The sequence below is a fragment of the Typopeltis vanoorti genome, chromosome 26 (assembly GCF_054136105.1).
Source record: "Typopeltis vanoorti isolate ZY-2024b chromosome 26, IOZ_Tvanoo_1.0, whole genome shotgun sequence".
Lineage (NCBI taxonomy): Eukaryota > Metazoa > Arthropoda > Arachnida > Uropygi > Thelyphonidae > Typopeltis > Typopeltis vanoorti.
The window spans coordinates 25,269,908-25,293,522 of NC_143574.1; the positions used below are offsets into that span (position 1 = coordinate 25,269,908).

General features: G+C 34.8%; 1 protein-coding gene across 2 annotated transcripts in view; it reads left to right on the forward strand.

The window, feature by feature from the left end:
* LOC150092420 (ubiquitin carboxyl-terminal hydrolase 20-like) overlaps positions 1-23,615 on the forward strand; it is a 416,458-nt gene that overhangs the window by 199,425 nt on the left and 193,418 nt on the right. For both annotated transcript variants that reach the window (XM_090415144.1, XM_090415145.1), the window contains exon 11: positions 8,001-8,115. In XM_090415144.1, coding sequence (XP_090271270.1) covers positions 8,001-8,115 — 115 coding nt within the window. The remainder of the gene's footprint in view (positions 1-8,000; positions 8,116-23,615) is intronic.

Here is a 23,615-nt window from a genome sequence, read left to right on the forward strand (position 1 = left end):
GATAATGATTTTTTGCAGCGTGTTTGTTTTTCTGATGAGGCAACATTTCACGTGAGTGGAGTAGTCAGCAGACACAGTGTAAGGATCTGAAAACCCATATGCCATAAGAGAACACATTCGAGCTAGTCCAAAACTCAGTGTGTGGTGTGCACTAATGCATGATCGAGTGATTGGCCCTTTCTTCTTTCTTGAAAAAGAAATTAATGAAATGTGTACTTAGACATGCTCAATAATTATGCCATTCCCCAACTACAGGAGATGCAACCAAATGTTATCTTTCAACAGGACGGAGCTGCCCACCCCACATTGGTCTCGTAATGTTCTCAATCATCTTAATCGAGAATTCCCGAATCGCTGGTTTGGCAGAGATGGTTCAATCCCATGGCCCTGGGGTCACCTGATATCACACCCCTAGACTTTTTTCTTTGGGGTATGTTAAGGATCTTGTTTATGCAACACCAGTTCCAGACCTTGTGACAGCGCATCAGAGATGCAGTTGAAGGAGTCACACAACAAATGTTGGAGAATGTGTGGCGTGTTATTGATTACCGCTTGGATATTTTATGTGTTACTGGCAGTGCACATGTTGAAATTGTTCATTGACTTTTTTTCTATATGTTAGACAAAGTTAGACTTCATTGAAGTCTAACTTTGTGTTCCATTTCAAGTATCCACTGAAGAATTATAATATATTTAATCAGGGTAAACATTTGTGGGCACCTTGTGTGTGTGTGTGTGTGTGTGTGTGTGTGTGTGTGTGTGTGTGTGTGTGTGTGTGTGTGTGTGTGTGTGTGTGTCATCATTATCAGCCATTGTCAATCCACTGCTGGATGAAGGCCTTTCCAAGATTACTCAAAAACTCTCTGTCCATGGCTCTCCTTTTCCATGTCACTCCTGCAGATCTGATGATATCATCAATCCACCGTGATTTAGGTCAGTGTCGTGGTCGTTTTTCCTCTCGTGGAATCCAATCCAGTATTACTTTTGTCCATCGTTGATCTTGAATTCGAGCAATATGCCCAGCCCATTGCCACTTCAGATGTTTCACTCTTCCTATGATGTAAGAGACTTTGGTTTGATTTCTTATCCATGTATTCCGTTTGTGATCCAATCTTGTGATACTATGCATACTTCTTTTCATACAAAATTGTGTTGTTCTTAATTTTTGAATTTCCTTTGCATTCAGTGTCCATGTTTCACAGTCATATGTCAATATAGGAAGAATACATTGGTTAAAAACTTTTCTCTTCAAGCATAATGGTAGTTGGCTTTTGAATATTGAATGTAATTTACCAAATGCTTTCCACTCAAGCATCATGCTCCTTTTAATTTCGTCCATGATATTTTGTTCCATTGATATCTGTTGTCCTAAGTATATGTAATCTACTTGTTTACTTTCCTCATTATTGATTTTTATTATTTCTGGTTGGATATAGCTATTGAACATAACTTGGGTCTTCTTTAGGCCAGCTGTTTTGCTAGCAATTTGGAGTTCATGGATATGAGTGTATTTCATGCTCAGTTGAAGTAAAGATACATCTTCAAAGCGTAAATGGCTTAAATATCTTCCATTTATCATCAGACCTTTCCCTTCCCAATCAAGAAGTTTGAATATTTCTTCTAGGCATGCTGTGAATAATATTGGAGATATTGCGTCACCCTGTCTTATAGCTCTCTGTATTCCCACAGTAAAGATGTTTCCATTGAAATGAATTGCTCCTGTGGCATTGGTGTATGCTGATTTGATAGTTCTGATGTTTGGCTCCTCCACTTGTCGGTTTTGTAATGCCTTAAGTATTGCACAAGTTTTTAATGAATGAAAAGCTTTCTCATAATCAATAAAACAGTTGAAGATGTCCTCCCGCGATGAGTCTTCGGACTCCTTGGAGGTATCAGGAATAATAATAATAATAATAGTGGTAATTGATATTCATTACACCATTCAATAATCTGCTGTACGACTTGAATATGGTCCACTGTACTAAAGCCCCTTTGAAAGCCTGCCTTTTCTTTTGGTTGTGCTAGGTCTAGAGTCGCACAAAGCCTTTGGGCTAAGACTTTTGTGAACCACTGATAGTAGACTTATAGGTCTGTAGTTCGTCAAGTCTTCTATCTCACCTTTTTTATGTATCAGAATTAGGGTAGCCCTCTACCATGTTGTTAGCACATCATTTTTCTTCAGGTATAAAGTAAATAGTTTTGCTAAGAATTTGTAGATTATTTCTCCACCTGTTTTTAGAAATTCAACTATAACTCCATCTCCACCTGCAGCTTTTCCATTTTGCAAGCTTTGGATGCCCACATAATTTCTTCTGGTAGAATCTGCAGTACTTCAGCTGTGTCGTAGTTGTCTTCTTCTTCGTTTAATTCATCATCCTGATATAATATTGAGTAAAATTCTTCAACTCTTTTTGCTATAGCATATCTATCTATCTATTTACAATTGAATTTTCTTATTTCTTCTGTGATACATTTTCTGATCATTTTGCACAATTCAGGGTATTCAATTTTATTCTGTAGGTTAATTGATTGTTTCATTTCTCTTCGTTTCTTCAGAGATTTTGTCTTGTTTCTGTTCTGTGGTACCAGCTATTTCAAGTGAGCATTGTAAAAGGTTTTGGGTAATAATGTCATTACTTTCTGATAGATCAGCATTGTCATCTATAATAAGCTATTTAAATCTATTGTTTAGTTCATGTTGGAATATATATTTTTTAATGTTGAGTTTGTGTACATCTATGTTTTGCTTTGATCTCTGAAACATTTTTCTTCTTTCTTTTTGGCAGTTTATTTGGATTTTACGGCATACCATATGATGGTCACTTCCAATGTTGAAGATGTTTATGACAGAGCAGTCTTGAAAGATGTTTTTCTCATTTCTGTGTATAAAGTCAATTTCACTAGTTTTTCCATTTGGACTTTTCCATGTCCACTTTCTATGTGTTTCTTTCTTGAAAAAGAATTCATGATATACAGGTTTTCTCTTTCTGCAAATTCTATTAACCTTGCTCCTCTGTCATCTCGTATCCAAAATTTCCCATTGAGCTTTCATCTGAATGTTGAATGCCAATTCTGGCATTAAAGGCTGCCATTACAATTCTGAAATGATGATTTCCTTTAGAGGTGGGATACATCATGATAAAAGGCTTCAATTTCTTCGTCAGTATGAATTATTGTTGGTGCATAGACTTAGATGATCTTATCTTTTCGAAATTTGAACAACATTACTTGGTATTTGATCAGATACACTGTTAAATTATATTATGTTGTTCAGTTTTTTGTTGATCAAGAATCCAACTCCACTGATTCTTTCCTTATTTTGGCCTCTATAATATAATATGTCTCCATTTTTTAATTGAAGAATTTCTTCACCATTACGTCTGACTTCGCACAGTCCAAGAATGTCCTATTTTAGTACCTTTAGCTCTTCAGTTAGCTTTGCTTCACTGCTCAGAGTCCTACAGTTTAATGTTCAAGGTCTAGTTTCCAATGGCAGCATGATATGGTTACCCAGGGATTCTTAGCACCCTCTGCCTTCATGTTTAACTGCCTGCTGCCATAGATGGTAACAATCTGGCCTCCGGGGAATGGAGGCCATTTTATATCTGTCGGATTCATCTTGGAAGGTTAGGCCATAAATTCACCACGCTGGCCAAGTGCAGTATTTTCACATGGGATCTCCAGTCCTAAAACCACTGGTTCGCAGCTCTTTATTCAACATATTCAGAGCTGCCCTGATATCCCACTGATGGTAGTCAGGGTTTCTCCTCATCCGTCATCTGGGGGATGCGCTCAGTAGCCCGTAGAGCCCCGATATGTATGTTAAAGATACCAAAAAATTTTATAAACTTGGTTTTAATCCTTTTTTTTTTTTTTTTCCCCAAGTAAGCTAAGTTTTCCCCGAAGTATTTTCAGGTATTTTCTGTGGCAACTCGTGATAAAGGTGGCATAAGCTCTGATCACTTGCCTAAGTATCCCATAATACAAAGCGCATCTCCTTATGGACATGTATTATGGGAAAGGTCACTACGCAGACTGGTTTCGACCTTTATTGAGGTCTCATCATTGAGAGCCAGACCCAGAGGTGGTGATACCAAGGTTGACATAATACTGAACTTATATTTACCTATACGAGTTGCCACAAGGTGCTTAAACTTTTTTAAATAAAAATCTCAGGATGAGAGAAAGATGTAAAAAGTTTTTTTACCTTGGGTGTACTATACGTTAAAGATCCCAAGAAATTTTATAAACTTGGTTTTAATCCTTTTTTTTTTTTTTTTTTTTTTTTTTTTTTTTTTTTTTTTTTTTAATTTTGGATTCGCCTTCTGTCATGCAGAGAAGTGTTTAGGAGTCTCGCATCTGTGGTTGCACAGTACTGAGGAAAGCATTTGTCCTGATGAACAAAAGTACTGATGCAGTGATGATGATAATTTATCTGAGGATAAGTTGACATTAGAAATATCTTGATTAATTATTAGAATATCTACCAGGGAATTGGAAAAGGTGGAAAAATGTTTGACTAAACTTAGAGAGGATAAGAAAAAGGATCAAAACAAGAACAGGCAGGAAAGTACTGAACTTGGTAGTCTTCTAGTTTCCCGGGAGCTAAAATTAAAAATATAATAAACATAATCGAAAACCAAAAAAGAAAAAGAGATGGTAATTCTGGTAGGTACAAATAATTTAAGTAATGACAAATATAGTATGAAAGAAGATATGAAAGGTCTGTTGGAAGATGCGAGAACAAAATGTGAGAGAGTAAAAATTGTTGGATTACTACCCAGATATGACAGTACTGAGTTAAGGAGGGTGATGATAGCAAATGATTTCACACACAGATTGTGTAGAAGATATGGATGCTAGCTTTTAGATGTGTGGGGTGTGTTCGATGGCAGAAAACACTTGTATAAGAAGGATGGCCTGCACTTGAATTCATTTGTCATCAGAAACCTGGAGAAATTACTTCTTGGTATGAGACCTAATGCAGAGAGTCAGGGAAACTAGATCATCAAGGGAGGAATGGGATAAATGTGTGTGAAAGTTCTTCACCTTTGGTATACTAACGTATAAAGATATGAATGTCTTTGAACATGGTTTTGTATGTGGCGAAGGGGTGGAAAAATATGCTTTAGGTTCGCTGTGTTCTTGATGTGTTCTAAATGTGTTCTTGAATACAATTGTGGAATGGGCGGTGTCGATAGGCAAGACCAAATACTTGTTTACTTTCCAATTATGCGAAAATGTGTCAAAGGTTACAAGAAAATATTTTTCTATTTGATGGATATTGCTATTTACAACGTTTATGTTTTATATTCCAAACTACCCAATACATTAAAAACTAACAATAGTCAATTTCCATTTGAACATAGCAGAAGATATGTTGTCAAATATGTTGTAGATCTGGGGAAGGAAAAGAGAAAATTCTAGAACAAGACCAAAGAGATTGCATATATAATTATGAGAATAGGCTAGGTGGTATTTATTATGTCTATACACAAATGCCAGGAGCATTAGAAATGAAGGGGTTTGAGTTTGTTACTTTATTGAATACGGTGTGGCCTAAGATTATTGGCATTAGTGAAACCTGGCTATCAGAATCAGATATGGTAAGTGGGATTGAGTGTAATGGGTATACTGTTTTTAGGAATGGTAGAAGAGATAGGAAAGGAGGAGTGCTACTAATGATATCAGATGACTTAAGTCCAGTTAGGGTAGAAACACAAGAAAACAATGATAGTAACAATATCCCATGTAGCAGTGAGTTTGAGCCTATTTGGTGTGAAGTGGAGGTTAACAGAATGAAATACATGGTGGGTGTCAATACAGACTTGGCGGCTAAGTTGCAGGGGACGAAGAAATGCATCGCCAGTCATTATGGGTGACTTTAATTTTCCAAACATTGATTGGGTAGAAGAGAAATCTCATAATAAGGAATGCACTGAATTGTTGTGAGACAACTTTCTCGAGCAGCATGTGAAAGAAGGAACTCGAGGTCAAAGAGTTGGATTTGCTCATTGCATCAGAAGGGCTCTCTGTTAAGAATATGGTCATTTTATCACCAATTGGTGACAGTGATCATGCTGTGCTTTCTTCCGAATTGTATAATTGTATTGATACTCCAATTAAAATAGGTTACATGCTGAACTACAAAGCTGGAAATTATGATCAACTTAGGAGAATACTATCTTTGGTCCCATGGTATCAGTTACTGAATGGGAAATATGTCAGCAATACATGGGAATCTTTGAAAAAGTGCTTAAATGAGGTGATATCTAAATAAGTCCCTAGTGTTCGAAGAATAAATAGGCTGGGAGTGAAATGGATGCCCAACTTTATTGAGCAAGAAATCCATAAAAAGATGATGATGTGGAAAGAATATCGTTAGAATAAGAGTGAGAGGAGTTATAAAATATATATAAATCTGTCCAGAAAAGTAATGAATATTGTGTGGAAAGCTAAATCGGAGTATGAAAAGAAATTGGCCATGCAAACTAAAGGCAATCCAAAAGAATTTTATCCTTATGCTGTAAGCAAAAGAAAGAAAGAATGTGAAAGAATAACTTTATTGAATGCAGATGGTACTCAAGTGTCGGAAGCTAATGAGATTGTTCAGTTAATGAGTGCTCACTTTGCTGAGATATATCAACCAATGTAGCACTGTGCACCATGCACAATGCTACATCTCTCGCATCTTCCATCCCTGTTTAAACCTCTTATGCCACTCAAATACACTAGACTTTTTCATGGCATCATTGCCATATACTGTTCTTAACATGATTAATTTCACTTGCACTTTTGCCTAACTTTGCATATTTGGATGTTAATGCACTGTTCTAAATTATGTTCACTAATTTTTCCACTGAAAGCAACAGATGTGTATACATACAAACTCTACCACAGCTTGTCAATTACTAGCTTGATTGTTTTGATACAACTTGAGGAACTATCACAGAAATTAACAAACAAACATAGTCATCACAGGGATCTGCTTGACTTGTCATATACATGTGATAGTACAAGGCCATTTTAGGAATGTAATTGTCACACCTCATATATTGTTACCTCTTCAGGATTATAGCAGTTGGTTCAGAGATTTTAGAAGTATAAGGGATAGGAACCATAGATTCTGCAGTGGAATAATGAGAGATGGGTCTATTTGAAAGGTCTTAATAAAACATGGCAATTAGTAGACTTAGACTATGGAAAAAATCATTTTCTGAAACTACAAAAATCATATTGTGAGATTCCAGTTATCAAGAGACATCATCATAGCAATTTGGAAATTATTGTCATTGGAGAAAACAAATTCTATGTTCAGTTGCTAGTTTCTTTTATTTATTTTTTCTTTAAACAGAATACTGCAAATGATGCCGACTTACTCGTTTCTTGAGAAAATGTTTTGTGGACATCAAAAATTGAAAAAACTTTAGTTATTTTGTTTTTTAATTTAGCATTTATTATTGTGTTATTTATTATCTCACAATGTTGTTTATATTGGTTATATCCCACATGTGAAAGGTTTGGATGGCTTCCCTATGGTTTGATTGTCTTTTCACAATTAAACATAGGTGCAATTATTGCATGCACACATGCACATGTGGTTATAATCCATTTTGAAGCAGTTCAGAAACATTGGATTGATAAACAATAAATGAAAAAGCTTAAAATACTTGTACTAATAAAAGTAAATTATTGGTTGCATCTATTTTTGAATCGGGAGTTACTTTTTATTATTATTAAAGAACTTCCTTTTATTTCATTTTGGAAATGGGGAGGGAAAGGGTAAAAGTCTAAAAAAAGATTACATATAAGCTAGAAGAAAATGCTTTCTTATCACTTTCATTCTTGTGATTTGAACTTTCATTTATGTGGTCATAGTGTAATGGCATTTTAATTCTCTAAGTTAAATTTCAAAATATCTAGATTTTGAATGTTCATACAATTGTCAAGTATTAATATATTCTCTAAATTGCTATTTATTGTCATTTTACTAATTAAAGATACTGTGCATTCATCTGAAACGCTTTCGCCATGAAGTCATGTTTTCTTCAAAAATTAGCAGTTATGTTTCATTTCCATTAGAAGGCTTGGATATGTCTCCATTTCTTCATAAAGGTATGTGCTATTTTTTTTTTACATAATATATTCATCCAGTAATAGTCTTTCCTATGGAATACACATGATGAAACTAAACTATGTCAGCTTATTGACTACTTTTGTCTTAATATAACTACACTATGATACTGCTGAACTTGGCAAAGGCAATTGATAATATACCACATGAAATGCTGTTGAATAAATTTGAGGATATGTGGTTGGAAAAGAAATTGTTGATATGGTTGCCAATGTTGTTGCCACCTCAAGAAAAATGGTGCAATTATTAAATCAGCCAATGTCAGAATGGCCTTCAAACCAGTTAACACCTTATAAAATTTCCTAAGTTCCTTTAAATGTATACAAGAATCTTTAAGAGTACACAAGAATCCTTGTTGCAGAAAGGTGCATGAGGATCAAACTGGAATAATTTTCGAAATCCATAAAAAGAACATGTTGGCAATGTTGAAAATAAAAAAGAGAGAAATAAGCAGACTCATAGCACACATCCTCACAGAACATCACGTGATAGGTCGGCTAGCTTCCTTCATGCCTTAATTAGAACAGCATAATTTCATCAGATTGTTCCAAAAGTCTTCCAAGGTCATTTGCTCGCTCATCACACTAAATAGAAACCAAGAAATTATACTTCATGACATCTGGAAGTCATTAGTGTGTATAACATTCATGACCTCTCTTATGCAGGCAATCACATACAGCAGTTTAGAGACTATGCATGATGTACCTAATGATTCATTTTGATTACATGCTAATCCAGTATTTTTCAGTTTATAAAAATAATGACTATTGGAAACATTTGAATTTTTTAGTTCATCATTATCATCAAATTCCTGCCATGTACTCTCAAGGGGTGTACAGGATATGATAGTACTACATGAATCCTGAATGATGACAATGTCAAGTTCTTTCCTAATATTCTCGTTTTTAATATGATGTTGCCATTGATGCCTCTAATCTTTCTCAGGACTCTCATATCTGCGGTCTCCAGTCTTTGGTCAAGTGTTTTACTTCCGACCCAGCTCTCAGATCCATAAGTTAAAACTGGTTTGAAAACTGTCTTGTGTACAGCAAATTTAGTGTTCCGACTAATTTCTCTCTTATTCCATATGAATTTATTCAATTCACTTCCTACCATACCAGCTTTGTTGATTCTGTTGTCTATTTCCATATTTAATTTTCCATCTTCACTAAAAATCGTTCCTAGGTAGCTGAAATGTTTTACTTGTTCCATAGGTTCTCCATTCACAACACAGTTGACATTTTCAATGATTCTGCCTATTTTCATTGTCTTTGTCTTTGTATTGCTGACCTTCATTCCATATCTATTACAACAGTTATTCAATTTAGTCAGGGAATCTTGCAAACTTGTAGCAGATTTATTTAGAAGTATAACATTGTCTACATAAAGCAAAGAGCTGACATTAACATCTCCAATTTTGCTATCATGTTTAATACCACTTTCCTTCATAATGTGATCCATATAGATAATGAATAACAGAGGGGATAATGTACATCCTTGTCTGACACCAGATTTAATATTAAACCATCTTCCTGTACTTCCTTCAATTCTAACTGCTGACTTACAACTCAAATAAAGACTAAGTATTGCTTGATCCAATGTCCCATTGACACCATATAACTGTAGCGTGTTCAATAGCTTCTCTCTTGGCACCTTGTCATATGCATTTTCCAAATCGACAAAACTTAAATACAGATCTTTGTTATATTCCCATGATTTCTCCACTATTTGTCATAAAGTGAAGGTCTGATCCTGACAGCATCTATTTGACCTGAATCCAGTGTTCTCCACCAAGCTTTTCTTCCACAATTCTTCTCAATCGTTTCTCAAGTATACTTGCACATATCTTACCAGGAACACTCAATAGGGATATATCTCTGTAATTCTCACATTCAGTTTTATTTCCTTTTTTATATATGGGTACAATGAGAGCTCTACTCCAATCATTGGGAATTTGTTCCTCTGTCCAGGCTTTCTGAACTATGCAGTGCAGCCACTGTAAGACTTTTATACCACCATACTTCAGCATTTCTGGTCGAATATCATCTACTCCTGCTGCCTTTCCACATTTCAAGCCTTTGATGGCTTTTTCTACTTCAAGTATGGATATGTATTCCTGACTGCATGCCTGGTCAGCTTGTTTCATTTAGCAAATTTTCGAAGTAATTACTCCATACTTCAAGGATATCTTTTTCTCCTGTTTTCATTTCATCTTTATCATCTCTAACTTCTTTTACAGCACTCTTTCCTCCATTCCTAAGCTTCTTCAACAACCTCCAGAATATTTTGCCACCTTCTTGATATTTATTTTCTATGTTCTTGCCAAAGTCCTCGCATGACTTTTGTTTAGCTAGTTTTACACAGTGTTTGGCTTTCTTACATTTGTCTCTATATTCTCTAAGAGCACAAGCCGACTTATTTGCCAGGAACTTTTGATATGCTTTCTTCTTTTCCTTCACTGCCTCTTTAACTTCGTGTGTCCACCATGGAGTTCTAATTTTTCTATCCTTGCAGACAACTTCACCAAATGCATCTCTAGCTGAATCCATCAGGGTTTTCTATAAGGCTTGCCACTGAATCTCCAAGGTTTGGTTCCTGTTCTCAAACTCTTTCATTTTTCTTTCAATAATCTTTGTGTATTTTAGTCTACAGTTCACATCTGAGAGCTGCTCAACTTTTATTCGCTTTAAAACTTTCTTACATGTCATTCTTTTCCATATGAAATTCAATTTTATCCTGCTCAAGACTAAATAGTGATCACTTCCGATTTCAAATCCTCTGTACACTCTAGTGGCCTGCACCAGGAGAAAACATCACTATCAACAATAACATAGTCAATGAGACTTTTCTTATTCCTTGCCTCTTCTGTGGGACCATAGGCACAAATAAGTCTCATTGTCCAGTTCCCCATTCTGATATTTGCCCAAATCACTCTACTTGACACTGCCTGCCATTCAAGAAGATGAACCTCGTATGTTGTGTTGAATACTATGGCTACTCCTTCTTTTCCTTGATTGTCATTGCCTGAATATAACATTTTGTATTTATTGCTCAGAAAGATCTCACCAGTTTTTGTCTTTTTTGTTTCAGTCACCCCTATTATGTTGATCTGGTACTTATACTAATTCCTCCACTAGCTCCATTTCTTTGCCATTCAAGCTTCTTATGTTGATAGTACCGATCTTTAACTCTGGTGATGTTGAGTAGTTTATGCTGTGTATCTTTCTGAAGATGCTGGCAGCCATAAAAACAGTGAAATATGTTGGAGTGACATTCAGTTAATCAATAAAAGGTCTGAGTCAAACCTTTTTAATCATTGATAGTTGATATGAAATATTCATAGTTAATTATTGAAAAAATATGCTTGAAGAAAATGATGAGGCTATGAACTTTGGAATCATGGTAGATGGGAAGATGAAGCTCAAATGTCACATAGCAAAAATTGTAAATCTAACTCAGAATAATTGCGATGCTGAAACAAAACATTAACATGCAAAAATTGTAAATCTAACTCAGGATAATTGCGATGCTGAAACAAAACATTAATATGCAAAAATGAGGATGAATGTTTTGATACGACTGCACATGGCCTACCATGCACAGATTTGGTCTTCTGTGTTCCAAGATATCAGGATTATGGAATGGAGATGATGACAGATTTGAGAGTATGTGGACTGCAAACATTGGTTAATAGGAAAAATGGAGTGATATAATAGAGGCCTATAAACTTTTGAAAGGAGTGTTATAGGATATTGATTGATGACATGTTTCATTGTAAAGAAAGTGGCCTTGAGGACAAGGGGCATCCATGGAAGTTAAAGGAGTGAGAGCTATATTTTTCTCTCTATGAGAAAATGAGGCAGTGAGTTGAACAACTTGCCTGTTCAAGTGCATCTAGGATGAATTACGTCAATAGGATAAATGACAGTTAGTGTGAGTGATGTATAGCCTCCCTTGATGAGTTCTTGATTGAGGCCTCTGATGACAATAATAACATTGAATTTTTATCATTACTATTAGCTTTGGAGAAGTGTTCCTTGTAATGAACAGTAACTGAGGGTTACATATTAGCTTTATTTTAATAAAGGTAAACTTTTGAGACTGGAAAGGCAGCAAAAGCATATGTATCATTATCTCTTATTATAATTGCAATGCTGAAACAAAATATTGACATGCAAAAATGAGAATGCTTGTCTTGATATGACTGCAAATGGCTCTACTACCATGTGCAGATTTGGTCTCCTATGTTCTGATGGAATGAAGAAGCTATGGAAAAGGTTTGAAGGATGAGTTACCAACATATCAATATTATGGAATAGAGATTATGAGATTATAATTTACTCTGCATGAATAGTAGCATTGGTTTTTCATATAAGATATTGTACACTGATGTTCAGAACAAGTCTGTTCTTAAGTAATATTAGTATAATGTTGGAAATTTTTTCCCACTTGGTTAGACTATAAAAAATTTAGTTTAATCCTTTATCCAAGTGTAAGCAAACAAAGTTTGTGCCTGAAGTATCTTCAGGACTGAGGCAACTCTTGCTAAAGGTGGACCAAGCTCTCATCACTACTTGTCTTAGTATCTCCCATAATGCAAAGCGCATCTCCTTGCAGACATGTATAATGCTATGCATTAAGGGAAGGGCCACTACCCAGACCGGTTTCTACCCTTCTTGAGGTCTCGTCAGTGGGAGCCAGACCCACGGGAGGAAGAGAATTTCTGAAAATTAGAAAACTGTCATCTGCACAAAAATTAAGCCATTGTTTGCAACATTGCCAATTAGATTCAACCACTGGCTCCCACTGATGAGACCTCAATAAAGGTGGAAACTGGTCTGGGTAACGGCCCTTCCCTTAATGCATAGCATTATACATGTCTGCAAGGAGATGTGCTTTGCATTATGGGAGAATACTGAGACAAGGAATGATGAGAGCTTGGTCCACCTTTACCACGAGTTGCCTCAGTCCTGAAAATACTTCAGGTGCAAACTTTGTTTGCTTACACTTGGATAAAGGATTAAACTAAATTTATTATTAGATTCAACCACTGCTGGATTGTATACTGAGGAAAGAACAAACTCTACCTCTTCTTCCATAAGTCCTTACTCCCCCATCCAAACTGTTGTGTGCAATCTGATATTGTCTTGGTGAAGCATCCACTTTCAGTTGACTAATGCCAATTTAATCAAGGATTAAATTGGCATTAGTCAATTTGATGCTTAACATTGCTTACAAAATTTCTCTAAATGGACAGCATGACATTGTGATGAAAAATAATCTATATTTAGGACTAGAATTTCTGCCTTATCCAGGAATTGTTTCATTTATTCAGAGTGGTGATTCATGTGATAATACATCTCTCCTGGGGACATGCAATTCTATAGAGAACTGCTCTGAAAAAGAGCAATTCTCTACTTAATATCTATTTCAAAACAGTAGACAAAAATAGATGAAGTATCAAACATATTCTTATTCCTTATTATTCATTCTTCAAATTAATAGCCAGTACAGGTAACCCCTTGTATAACTCGGTACTCATACAATGCAGTTTCGATATAATGCAGTCTACAAATTGTAGTACTTATACAACACGGTTTTGATAAAAACACAGTCTAAAAATTGTAGTAACCCTTTTCATATAGTTTTCACCGCGTGACAAATCAAATTTTATCTTCGTTAAATTTCTGTGTGCCCGTATCACGCATGTAGTTATAAGTAGCGAATATATATTAGGGGAAATACTCTTTTGCATGCATGTTCGTCAATTGTATACCATATAAAGTGTTTATTGTTGAAAATTGTCTTCATTTTCTGCCAGGAAAGTGCTTTAAAAATCATAAGTGTGTTAATCTCAAGCTGAGCATTATTTTCTGGTGAGTTACATACATAATATGTAATGCTTTTTTATGTAAAAAAAATTATTTTTATAGTAATGGCCACAAACTGCATCGAAAGGGAAAAAATCAATATTGAAAAGAAAATTCATCTCGAAGAAAAAAAATTAAAATCATGGATCGGTTGAAAAATGGAGAAAAACCAGTTGTTGCAAGGATTTTGAATTTAAATGAATCAACAATTAGAATCCGAGAAAGTGTTTATTGCTGGGTCAACGGTAAGTGCAAAGCGCGCTGCTCTTGTACGCAATATTCTAATGAAAAAAATGGAGAAATCTCTAATGATTTGGATAGAAGATTGCACTCAAAAGAAAATTCCTTTGGATGGAAATCTTATTAAACAAAAAACTCTCAAAGTTTATAAACATTTATAATGCAGACCAGGTGTTCAATGCAGATGAATCCAGATTATATTGGAAAAATATGCCAAAATGTACCTATATTTCGAAAAATAAAAGATCAGCTACTGGATTCATAGTTTCCAAAGATAGATAGAATTACTTTGCTGTTTTGTAGTAACATCAGGTAATTACATGGCAAAACCAATGATTATTAACTGATCCTCAAATCCTCGTGCTATGAAAGATTAAAATATGCAATATAGTTTATTTTGCAACTAAAACATTTATGCATTATGTGCAATGAAGCTTGATTACAATTTGTAATTTTTATAATTTTATACTATGTATTTGTGTCATAGTTTGTTTTCTTAACTTACATGGATTATCTGAATTAAATAAAAATATATTTTTATTGGATACGTCATTGTTGTTTATATAATTAAAAAAAAAACGATTTTGGAACATAGCCCTAATTTTTGTATGTGATCTGAGTCTCGCATAACACGATTTATATAACGCGGCATTTCTATGGAACCTAACATCCGCGTTATACGAGGGTTACCTGTAGACAAAATGTCACACTTCTTAAGCTGCAAAAGTTTGACAGATTTTCCTAAATCATTAAAGAAATATTTTTCAAGTGACATTCTAGAAACAAGTAAACAAACAAAAAAAACCACTTTCTGTCATCACATGATTTGAAGGCTAGTTAACCCGTTAGCATACAAAGACGTTTGTGAGAAGTCTTTTGTTTATTGCACCAAATTGATTTTGACGTATCACAGACATTACGAAGTTCACGTCAATTTCAAACGAATTTAGAGTTAACATACAAAGGCGTCTGTGACACTTATTTTGTTTATTGCATCAAAATTGATTTTGACGTATCACAGACGTTATGAAGGTCGCCTCAATTTCAAACGAATTTAGGGTGTTAGGCAGTGAATATATATGCATATAAACTCTATTCACTAATTAGTTTGTGTTGCAATTTATTATCGTCCCTAATATGTCTGCAAATATTTATAATATGTTAGCCGAAAGTGATATTGAAAGCGGAGAGGATAGTTTGGATAAAAACAACGAGACAAATTTATATCATCAAAGTGTTGGCATTTTTTGACTTGTCAAGTGACAATAGCGACAGTAGCAGTGGAAGTTCGGTTCGAGGCAGTGTTCGTAAGTGTTTGAGACCGATATCGTCTAGTAGCGATGATTCCGATGTAACAGAAAATGAATGGAATTGGCAAGAAAAGGAAAATATTCCTATTATAAAATCATTTACGGAAATTCCCTGCATCAATGCAATTGCTTTGCTAAGATTTGGTGCAAATCTTGCACCTCTTTCTGTTTTGAAACAAATACTTTGTGATGATTTCTTTGACATGATAGTTATAGAAACTAATAGATATGCGGCTCAAGCAATAAACGAGGAAATTACTAAAAGGATTGAAGAATGGTATCCAATAACAAGTGACGAATTGCAGGCATATTTTGCATTATGTATAATTTTGTCATAAAAAAATCGAATATAGACATGTATTGGTCAAAGAGGGGCTGTGGTCGAGACACTCATATATTCAAAAATTATGCCTCGTAAATGCTTCTTGGCTATATCTGATTTTCTCCATTTTGTGGATAATGAAACAATAAAGAAAGACGACAAAATATGTAAAGTGCGAAATATAGTTGACTACCTGAATAATAAGTTTCAGCAATTATATACACCAGATAAAAATGTAGTAATTGACGAAACGCTTATGAAATATAGAGGTAGACTAAATTATGTACAGTTCATTGCTAGCAAACGAGCCGATTTGGGATAAAATTTTTACAAGCTATGTGAATTAGACTCTGGATATTGTTCAAAGTTCAAAATTTATACAGGAAAGGAGAAAATTCCAGGAAGCGATACACCTGCATCTCAAAATGTCGTCATGGAGTTGACCGAACCTATTTTAGGAAAAGGATATACGTTATTCTTAGATAATTGGTATTCGTCACCAGAATTATTTTATTTCTTGAGAAAAAATAGTACAAATGTTGTGGGGACAGTTAGAAAAAATCGCAAGAATATGCATAAGAAATTGACGACATATAAAATAAAAAAAGGCGAATCAAAAACTTTATCTTGTCGAGGAATTTTGTCATTACGTTGGCGCAATAAGAAGGATGTTTACATGATAAGCACAAAGCGTTCAAAAGAAGAAATGGTAGATACAGGAGAAGTAAGAGGGGCGATGAAGAAAAAGTAATAAAACCTAAATGTGTTCTTTAATACAATTGTGGAATGGTCGGTGTCGATGGGCAAGACCAACTACTTGCTTGTTTTCCAATTATGCGAAAATGCGTCAAAGGTTAGAGAAAATATTTTTATATTTGATGGATATCGTTATTTACAATGTTTATGTTTTATATTCCAAACTACCCAATACATCAAAACTAACAGTAGTCAATTTTCGTTTGAACGTAGCAGAACACATGTTGTCAAATATATCTTTACCTAATTATAGTACCCGTGGGCATCCATCGCAAAAGGACTGCCCAGTTAGACTGCAGGCAAAAAATTGAGCACATTTCCCTGAACATATACCCTCTACTGATAAAAAGCAACATCCAGCAAAGAGATGCCATGTATGTGCCAAGCATAATGTAAGAAATGAGACTAACATGGCAATGTAAAAAATGTTTGATACCCGTTACATTTACTTAAGTGCTTCGAAAAGTATTATCATACCTTGCAAAATTATTAATATTCTTTATAATAAGGTAACAATTAATGAAATAAATCACATGAATTAAATAAATAGTAGTTTTATCTGTTCCAACTTTAAAAATAATTTATATGTCAATGAGTTAATTGCTTGTTTTGAATTAAGGTCAAAGCGACTGTCTGCGATGCCATGCATCGTGTGTTAATTGCATATGTTCTGGTTGGTTTGTCTGTTATGTTGGCGATGAAAAACCAGAGTTTTTCAGGAAGGAAAGCAATGCTGCCTTTTTATGAGACCAGCTAGCTTATCTTCAACTGAAAAGCCCTCACGAAGGTTCTTTGCATCCTAGACAGTTCAAATAGGTCTTTTCAACAAAAGGATATCATTGATATTGACCGAGCTTCAGTTGGAGGAACATCCAACTGAAGCTCGACACATTAAAATACTGCCAACAGTATTTTAATGTATTTTGATCTGTTTTGATGTGTCTGATAATGAGATTTGCCCTGATCTGTTGGGTTTTATACACCATTTCTGCTAAGATGTTTCAAATATCAAGCTATGGCCATGCTCATCATTTGCTGTGACTCTTTCTTTGTTAAGGGTGGTATCAAAAATCATAAGAATAAGGACCGGCCTGTAAAAGTATCAACACATCCTAACTGTAAGGAAACCATCCAGCATATGCTTTTGCACCATCAGTGGAAGGAAGAAAGAAAGAAAGGGATTTAAAATATCAGAGCAGAATACCTCATATTAAGAATCATGCTTCAGTAATATCAAATGTAAAAGCACTCTTGAGAAAGTGGTAGCGGAGACAGTTATCAGAAGATACTAATATGTCACCTTTCCACATTCATTGACTCTTATACAGTATGTTGTTATTCATTAAAGTAAATGAAAGCATCCATTTATGGATTTACTCTTAAGTTCAACCACTTCCCAAAAAATACTAAAAGTTAAACCACTTAATACTATATGAGCATAAGAAATACACTAGATATCACAGAGACATTGGTCGGTAAGACCTAGGTTTGAATTAATCTAGGTTCTAAAGAACATTTAGCAGGGCTTTTCATTTGTGGGTGAGTTTAGCTGGTCTCATATGGAGATTGGTAGGTTTCCCCTCCTGGAAACTCGGGTTTTCCCTTTCCATTAAATAAATTGACTAAAAGAACAAACACAATTAACGGACATAATACATTGATCAAATAGCTGTGGTCATTTTGGTCATAACTCCTAATAACATTGGGTATCACGAAGATGACAGATGTAGCAGATATGTATTTTCCTGAAGAGGAATACCAATTGTTAATCCCCCCTACACACACACAAAAATGCAAATCCTTAAATTATCTTAGATTGGATAAATCTACAAAGCCAACAGAATAACTAAATTCTGTTGGCTTTGTAGTAAGATAGTCAATAGACTATCTTACTACAAAGATATAATAGTAAGATAGTCAATAGAAAATTGACTATCTTACTGGAATACATCATTTCATAGGATTCTGTGGAGATAGGATATACTAGGAAATATTGGGTATTTTTCAATAGAAATTCAATAGAATAAAAAAAATCAATTGAATAAGAAACTATTGTTTACTCGACTAGTTTCATGAAAATTCTTTTGTTTCACCTCATCAGGATAATTATATGAATAGCCTAAAAAACTAGTAAACAAGTATTAACAGTTAACAACTCTAGTGAAGGTATTTGAACAAAATTAAATGATGGAAAGCATGCATTTGCTATTTTGCTGGCTGCTGGCGTTTGTAAATGTCGTACACTACTGGGATATATAGATACGAGGTGTCATGATGAATTAATGAAGACCAAACTTGATGTAAAAATCATCCCTTGTTTTTTGTTGCATTATTGAAGAAGATTCATCATTTCAGTTGATTCGTTGAATGCTCTTGAGAAAAAATTATAATCTAAGTTGAGCATTTTTGTTTGTTGCCATGCTACTCAATGTTTCTATTGTATGTGCTGCCAGCCCTGATTTTTCTCTTTTGTACTCAATGTCTTTTGAAATGTTCTGATCAGTGTAACTCTCCAGATCTGTCTGTCTGTCCGTCCTATGTAGTGTAAACCCAAACTACAATTGATCTTGCAGACACTTGGTGTTTTAAATGGCAGATGGAGGTAGGAAGTTTCAAGTGATTAGAGATTTTATTGATTTGGTGGAAAGTGATCTTTAAATTTTTGTTGGCAAAGCAACCTTGCTATTTTATCTGGGACTGATTATATATATATAAGAGAATCACTGCTTCTGTAAAGTCTTAGTTTTCTCTTTCACTTGTTGGGAGGCGGAAGTAGAATTTTCTTTATTAATGTCTTGATATCTTTTGTGTATTGTAGTATTATATTATATTATATTATACTACACTACAGATATTGTAGTTCTTTCTTCCTTTTCGTCCATCCATCTCTGTACTCCGGAACAGCCTTCCAAACAACTATAACCTGTGACTCTTCAAGAAAGAAGTCAATAAACTTCTGTCTCAATCCTTCCCTACACCCAGGTGTGCTTATAGGCCCTTTGACCTCTTGTGTGTGAGATCTATTTTAAAAAAATAAAGTCATCAAAAAAACAGAGCTGGTTGTGCATTATAATCCTCCTTTGCTTGGCATAGATGTCCCAAGAAAATCACTCCTTATACTAAGAACACTGCATTCTTCTGTAGTCTTTCACCAGAAAGACTACAGAAGAATCTGGAATGACTTAGTAATTAACAGGACTTCTGGTCTTGATATGTTCTCTGGTCATAAAGTTACTGATATATATCCTCAAGAGGTGTACAGGATCTGTTACATACAGATCCTATACACTTCTTCAACATATGTAACAGATCCTGTACAGGATCTGTTACACATGAATGGCAAGATGACACAGATCAGTAAAATAAACCATATAACAGTAAATTAAAAATTAGGTAAACTTGTTCTTGACAAGGATTTTCAAATCTCCTTGAAAGGAGATTAAGCTGTGAATGTTGGAAACAGATCCCTCTCCGATATTCTCACTAATTTGATTTTCTCCATGATAGTTGAGAATAATGAAAGCAGAAACTAAGGAAGAGGATTGCTTCAAAGTTAGTCTTTTAAAAGACCCATATAATGTGTCTTTTTTTCAATAGTGTTGAAACAGAAGATAAAAATCAAGAAACCAGCTGAACAAGACTGGATAAACATTTATGAAATATTAAAACAGGCTGCATCTAAAAGCTTAGGCAAAAAGAAGAGATGGCACCATAAGATAAGTCTTAAACAATAGGATAATGATATTAATATGATTATAGATGATAAAAGAAATGCTTTCAAGAAGTATTTATCACCCAGATCAATTGAAGATCTGGTTGTAATACAACAGAAAGCAAGCCATTGGAGAAAAAGTTTTTTTTTTTTTTCCTTACCTCCCACCAATCAAAAATTGTAAACCTATATTATATCACTATTATTAGGAGATTAAGGAATTTTTTAAATTATTTCATATGGTTTCATTTTTTATTTATATTTAATTTGGAGCAATTGAAAGAGAGAGAGAGAGCTAAAAAAAAATCATTCCTTTAGCTTATAAATTTTAAACAATTGAATGAAGAAACAGAAGAGTGAAAGACAATGTAAGAATCATTGTGATTGATAAAACTACAAATCATTATTTTCACGATTTATAATTGTATACTACAAAAGAATTAGAAACACCACAATCAAAAAAAAAATTTAGTTGTAAGATGCCAACTTCTTTTGCTGATCTTATCAACAAAGAAGTATCATCTTATGTGTCAAAAGGGGATTGTGGAATCCACAGCAGAGATAAAATTATTATTATTATTATTCCTGATACCTCCAAGGAGTCCGAAGACTCATCGCAGGAGGACATCTTCAACTATCTCTACACCTTACCTCTACTACGAATCAACGCCATCTACCGCCCACCTCCAACACCACCACAACTAGTAATTTTTGTCTGTAAATTGCGTGTGTTCTCCAAGGCATAGTGGGTAAACCACCTCAGTTTGGTGAAAGATGGTAATCTGATGATGCAAATTTGGTTGAATGGGGTAGTAATTATTAACCTTCAAGCTATAGTCATTCACAGCATGAAAAACATTACTCACCTGTTGCACATTGACTAGAATATGATTAACTCTTTGTAGTAGATCTACAACACTGAGAATGTATATATGTTATGGTAGCTAGTCATCCTTCTGCTAATTCTTGGACTTTGTTCACTATTTCACAAGTAATCAGGTAAGCAGTTGATGGATGGCCGAAGCAAGAGTTCTCAAGTGGTCATAGTGGAATTGTCCGCGCGGTTAGCCTAGTGGCTTTGCGCTTCACAATCATATGCCTGGGGAAGGAGTGTCCTGGGTTCGATTCCCGTCGCCGACGTGAGGAGCTTAAAGATCTTCCTCAGCCATAGCCAAATTGCCAGTCTTGGGTGTGGACAGCAGGGTTTTTCCCCCCAGTTTATCTGGGGTTTTTCATCCCGCAAGCAGGCAAACCGGCCCCGTGAACACACGGATCTACAGCCATAAATACTTAACTCCCCATGAGGGGGCTCAACTCGCCCCAATAGGGACGGGAGAGAAAAGAGAGGAAACTCCATATGAATGAATAAATAAATAAATAGTGGAATTATGTTTGGCTGCCCATTTTACTGTTGCATAGGATGGAACATTGTCTTGGTCATTTTCAGAAACTGATAATTTGGCCTATTGCAAATACTCAATTGAAGTGAAGGCAGAATTTCAGAGTCAGAGATATAAGAACATCAAGGTGTGGAAATCATAGGGAAAGTGCTTGAGGAAGAGCTGAAATCTATTATCTAAAGGAACTGGAAGACAGGAACATTAACTGGTGTCCGCAATCAACACAGCAATGGAAGAAACTGACCCAGAGACAGAGAAGCTAATTCAAGGGGGTGGGGAGAGTTAAGGATTAGAAGAGATATATTTTTAGAAATGGAAGAACAGTATAGAGCAAAATGCAATGAAGTGAAGAAGGCAATTAGAAGAGACAAATCAAAGTATTTAAGAGGAACAGTGTAAGGATATTAATGGTGAACATAGAAAGAAGCTTACAAAATTATCAGAAAACGGAGAAAATGGGTTTGCATAAACTCAAAGAGAGAGAACCACCAGTTTCATGTTGGAGACCAACATCTAAAATAATAATAATAATAATACTCTTTGTGATTTCTTTTGAGGATAAATTTAATTATGAGTGAAAAAGATTAGTATTGTTATTTTTGATGAAATATTTGCACATCTTGGTGTGTATGTTTCCAAGTGGCAAATATGTTGTCAAGTGTTTAGTAGATTTACATGGATACCACAAACTCTACCTCACACACACTGTGCATACTATTTGTGAGTTGTTGTGCTGAAATCATTGGGAAATTCTGCCCCCCCCCCCCCTCACACACACACACACACACACAGCCCAGACTTAATGCCTTCAGATTTCCATTTGTTTAGCCTTCTCAAGAAATATCTTTCCAGAAGATATTTCACTATGGATGAGGTATTTCATCAGGACAACGTGGGTTATTTGGTGTGGGCACAGACTTCTTTAGTACTGGTGTTGATAAACTACCTGAAATTATGTCTGTACAGATTCCTGAATTATAATGAGGTGAGCTTCCATCCTGATATATATATATATATATATATATATATATATATATATATATATATTATTTTTTTTAATAATATGATTCTGAACCTATTCTTGGATGATTTTTTTAAATGGTTTTCTGACCAGAAGACACATGCGGTGAACTGTTCTTGATAAAGCATGTATGCAAGCTGATTGGGTATAATTTTGCCTTGTCATCTATGCAGTATTTGGAGAAGAATGATTCTGGATGTGAGAAACTTAGATGAACATCCAATAGCCTTGGTAAAAAACTGGCAGACTTGACCACCATTATAGGACCACAGGAGTTATATTCTCTGCACTTGTCTTGTTAGAAGTTTTGTGAGAATTTGCTGAGTTTTTGCAGTTATTTACTGCAGTATAGGCTGAGTGAAGCTAGTTTTGCTTTCAAGCCATTTATGATATGCTGAATTTTTTTTTCTTGGATTCCTTTTTTTGTACATATTGGGAAAAAAAAGTTTAGTTTTATTGCAATTGGAGATGAATGCCTTTATTTCAGTAAGAATTATTTTAGTTTTGGCAGAAGTCATTCTGCCTGACACTTCTGTAGGTGACAAAATTATGAGACTGAGATTGGCTGAATAAAATCTTGTCCAAGTTCCCATACATGTAGATAAGGGAATTTGGACAAGATTATGAATTGAGTTTCCAAGCAGAGAACTGACTCACTTTTATGATCTAATTGGTTTCTGTCATTAAGCGAGCGAGTTATCATAAAAGAAATCCTAATTTCCCATTGGCTCCATGTCATGAATTAGAGTTACACATTTTGAATTACAGTTTGAACTATAATCACGTAACATAGTATAAATTTTTTGTTTCATCCTTAAGATGATGCATATCATGGAATAAGGCAAGTGAA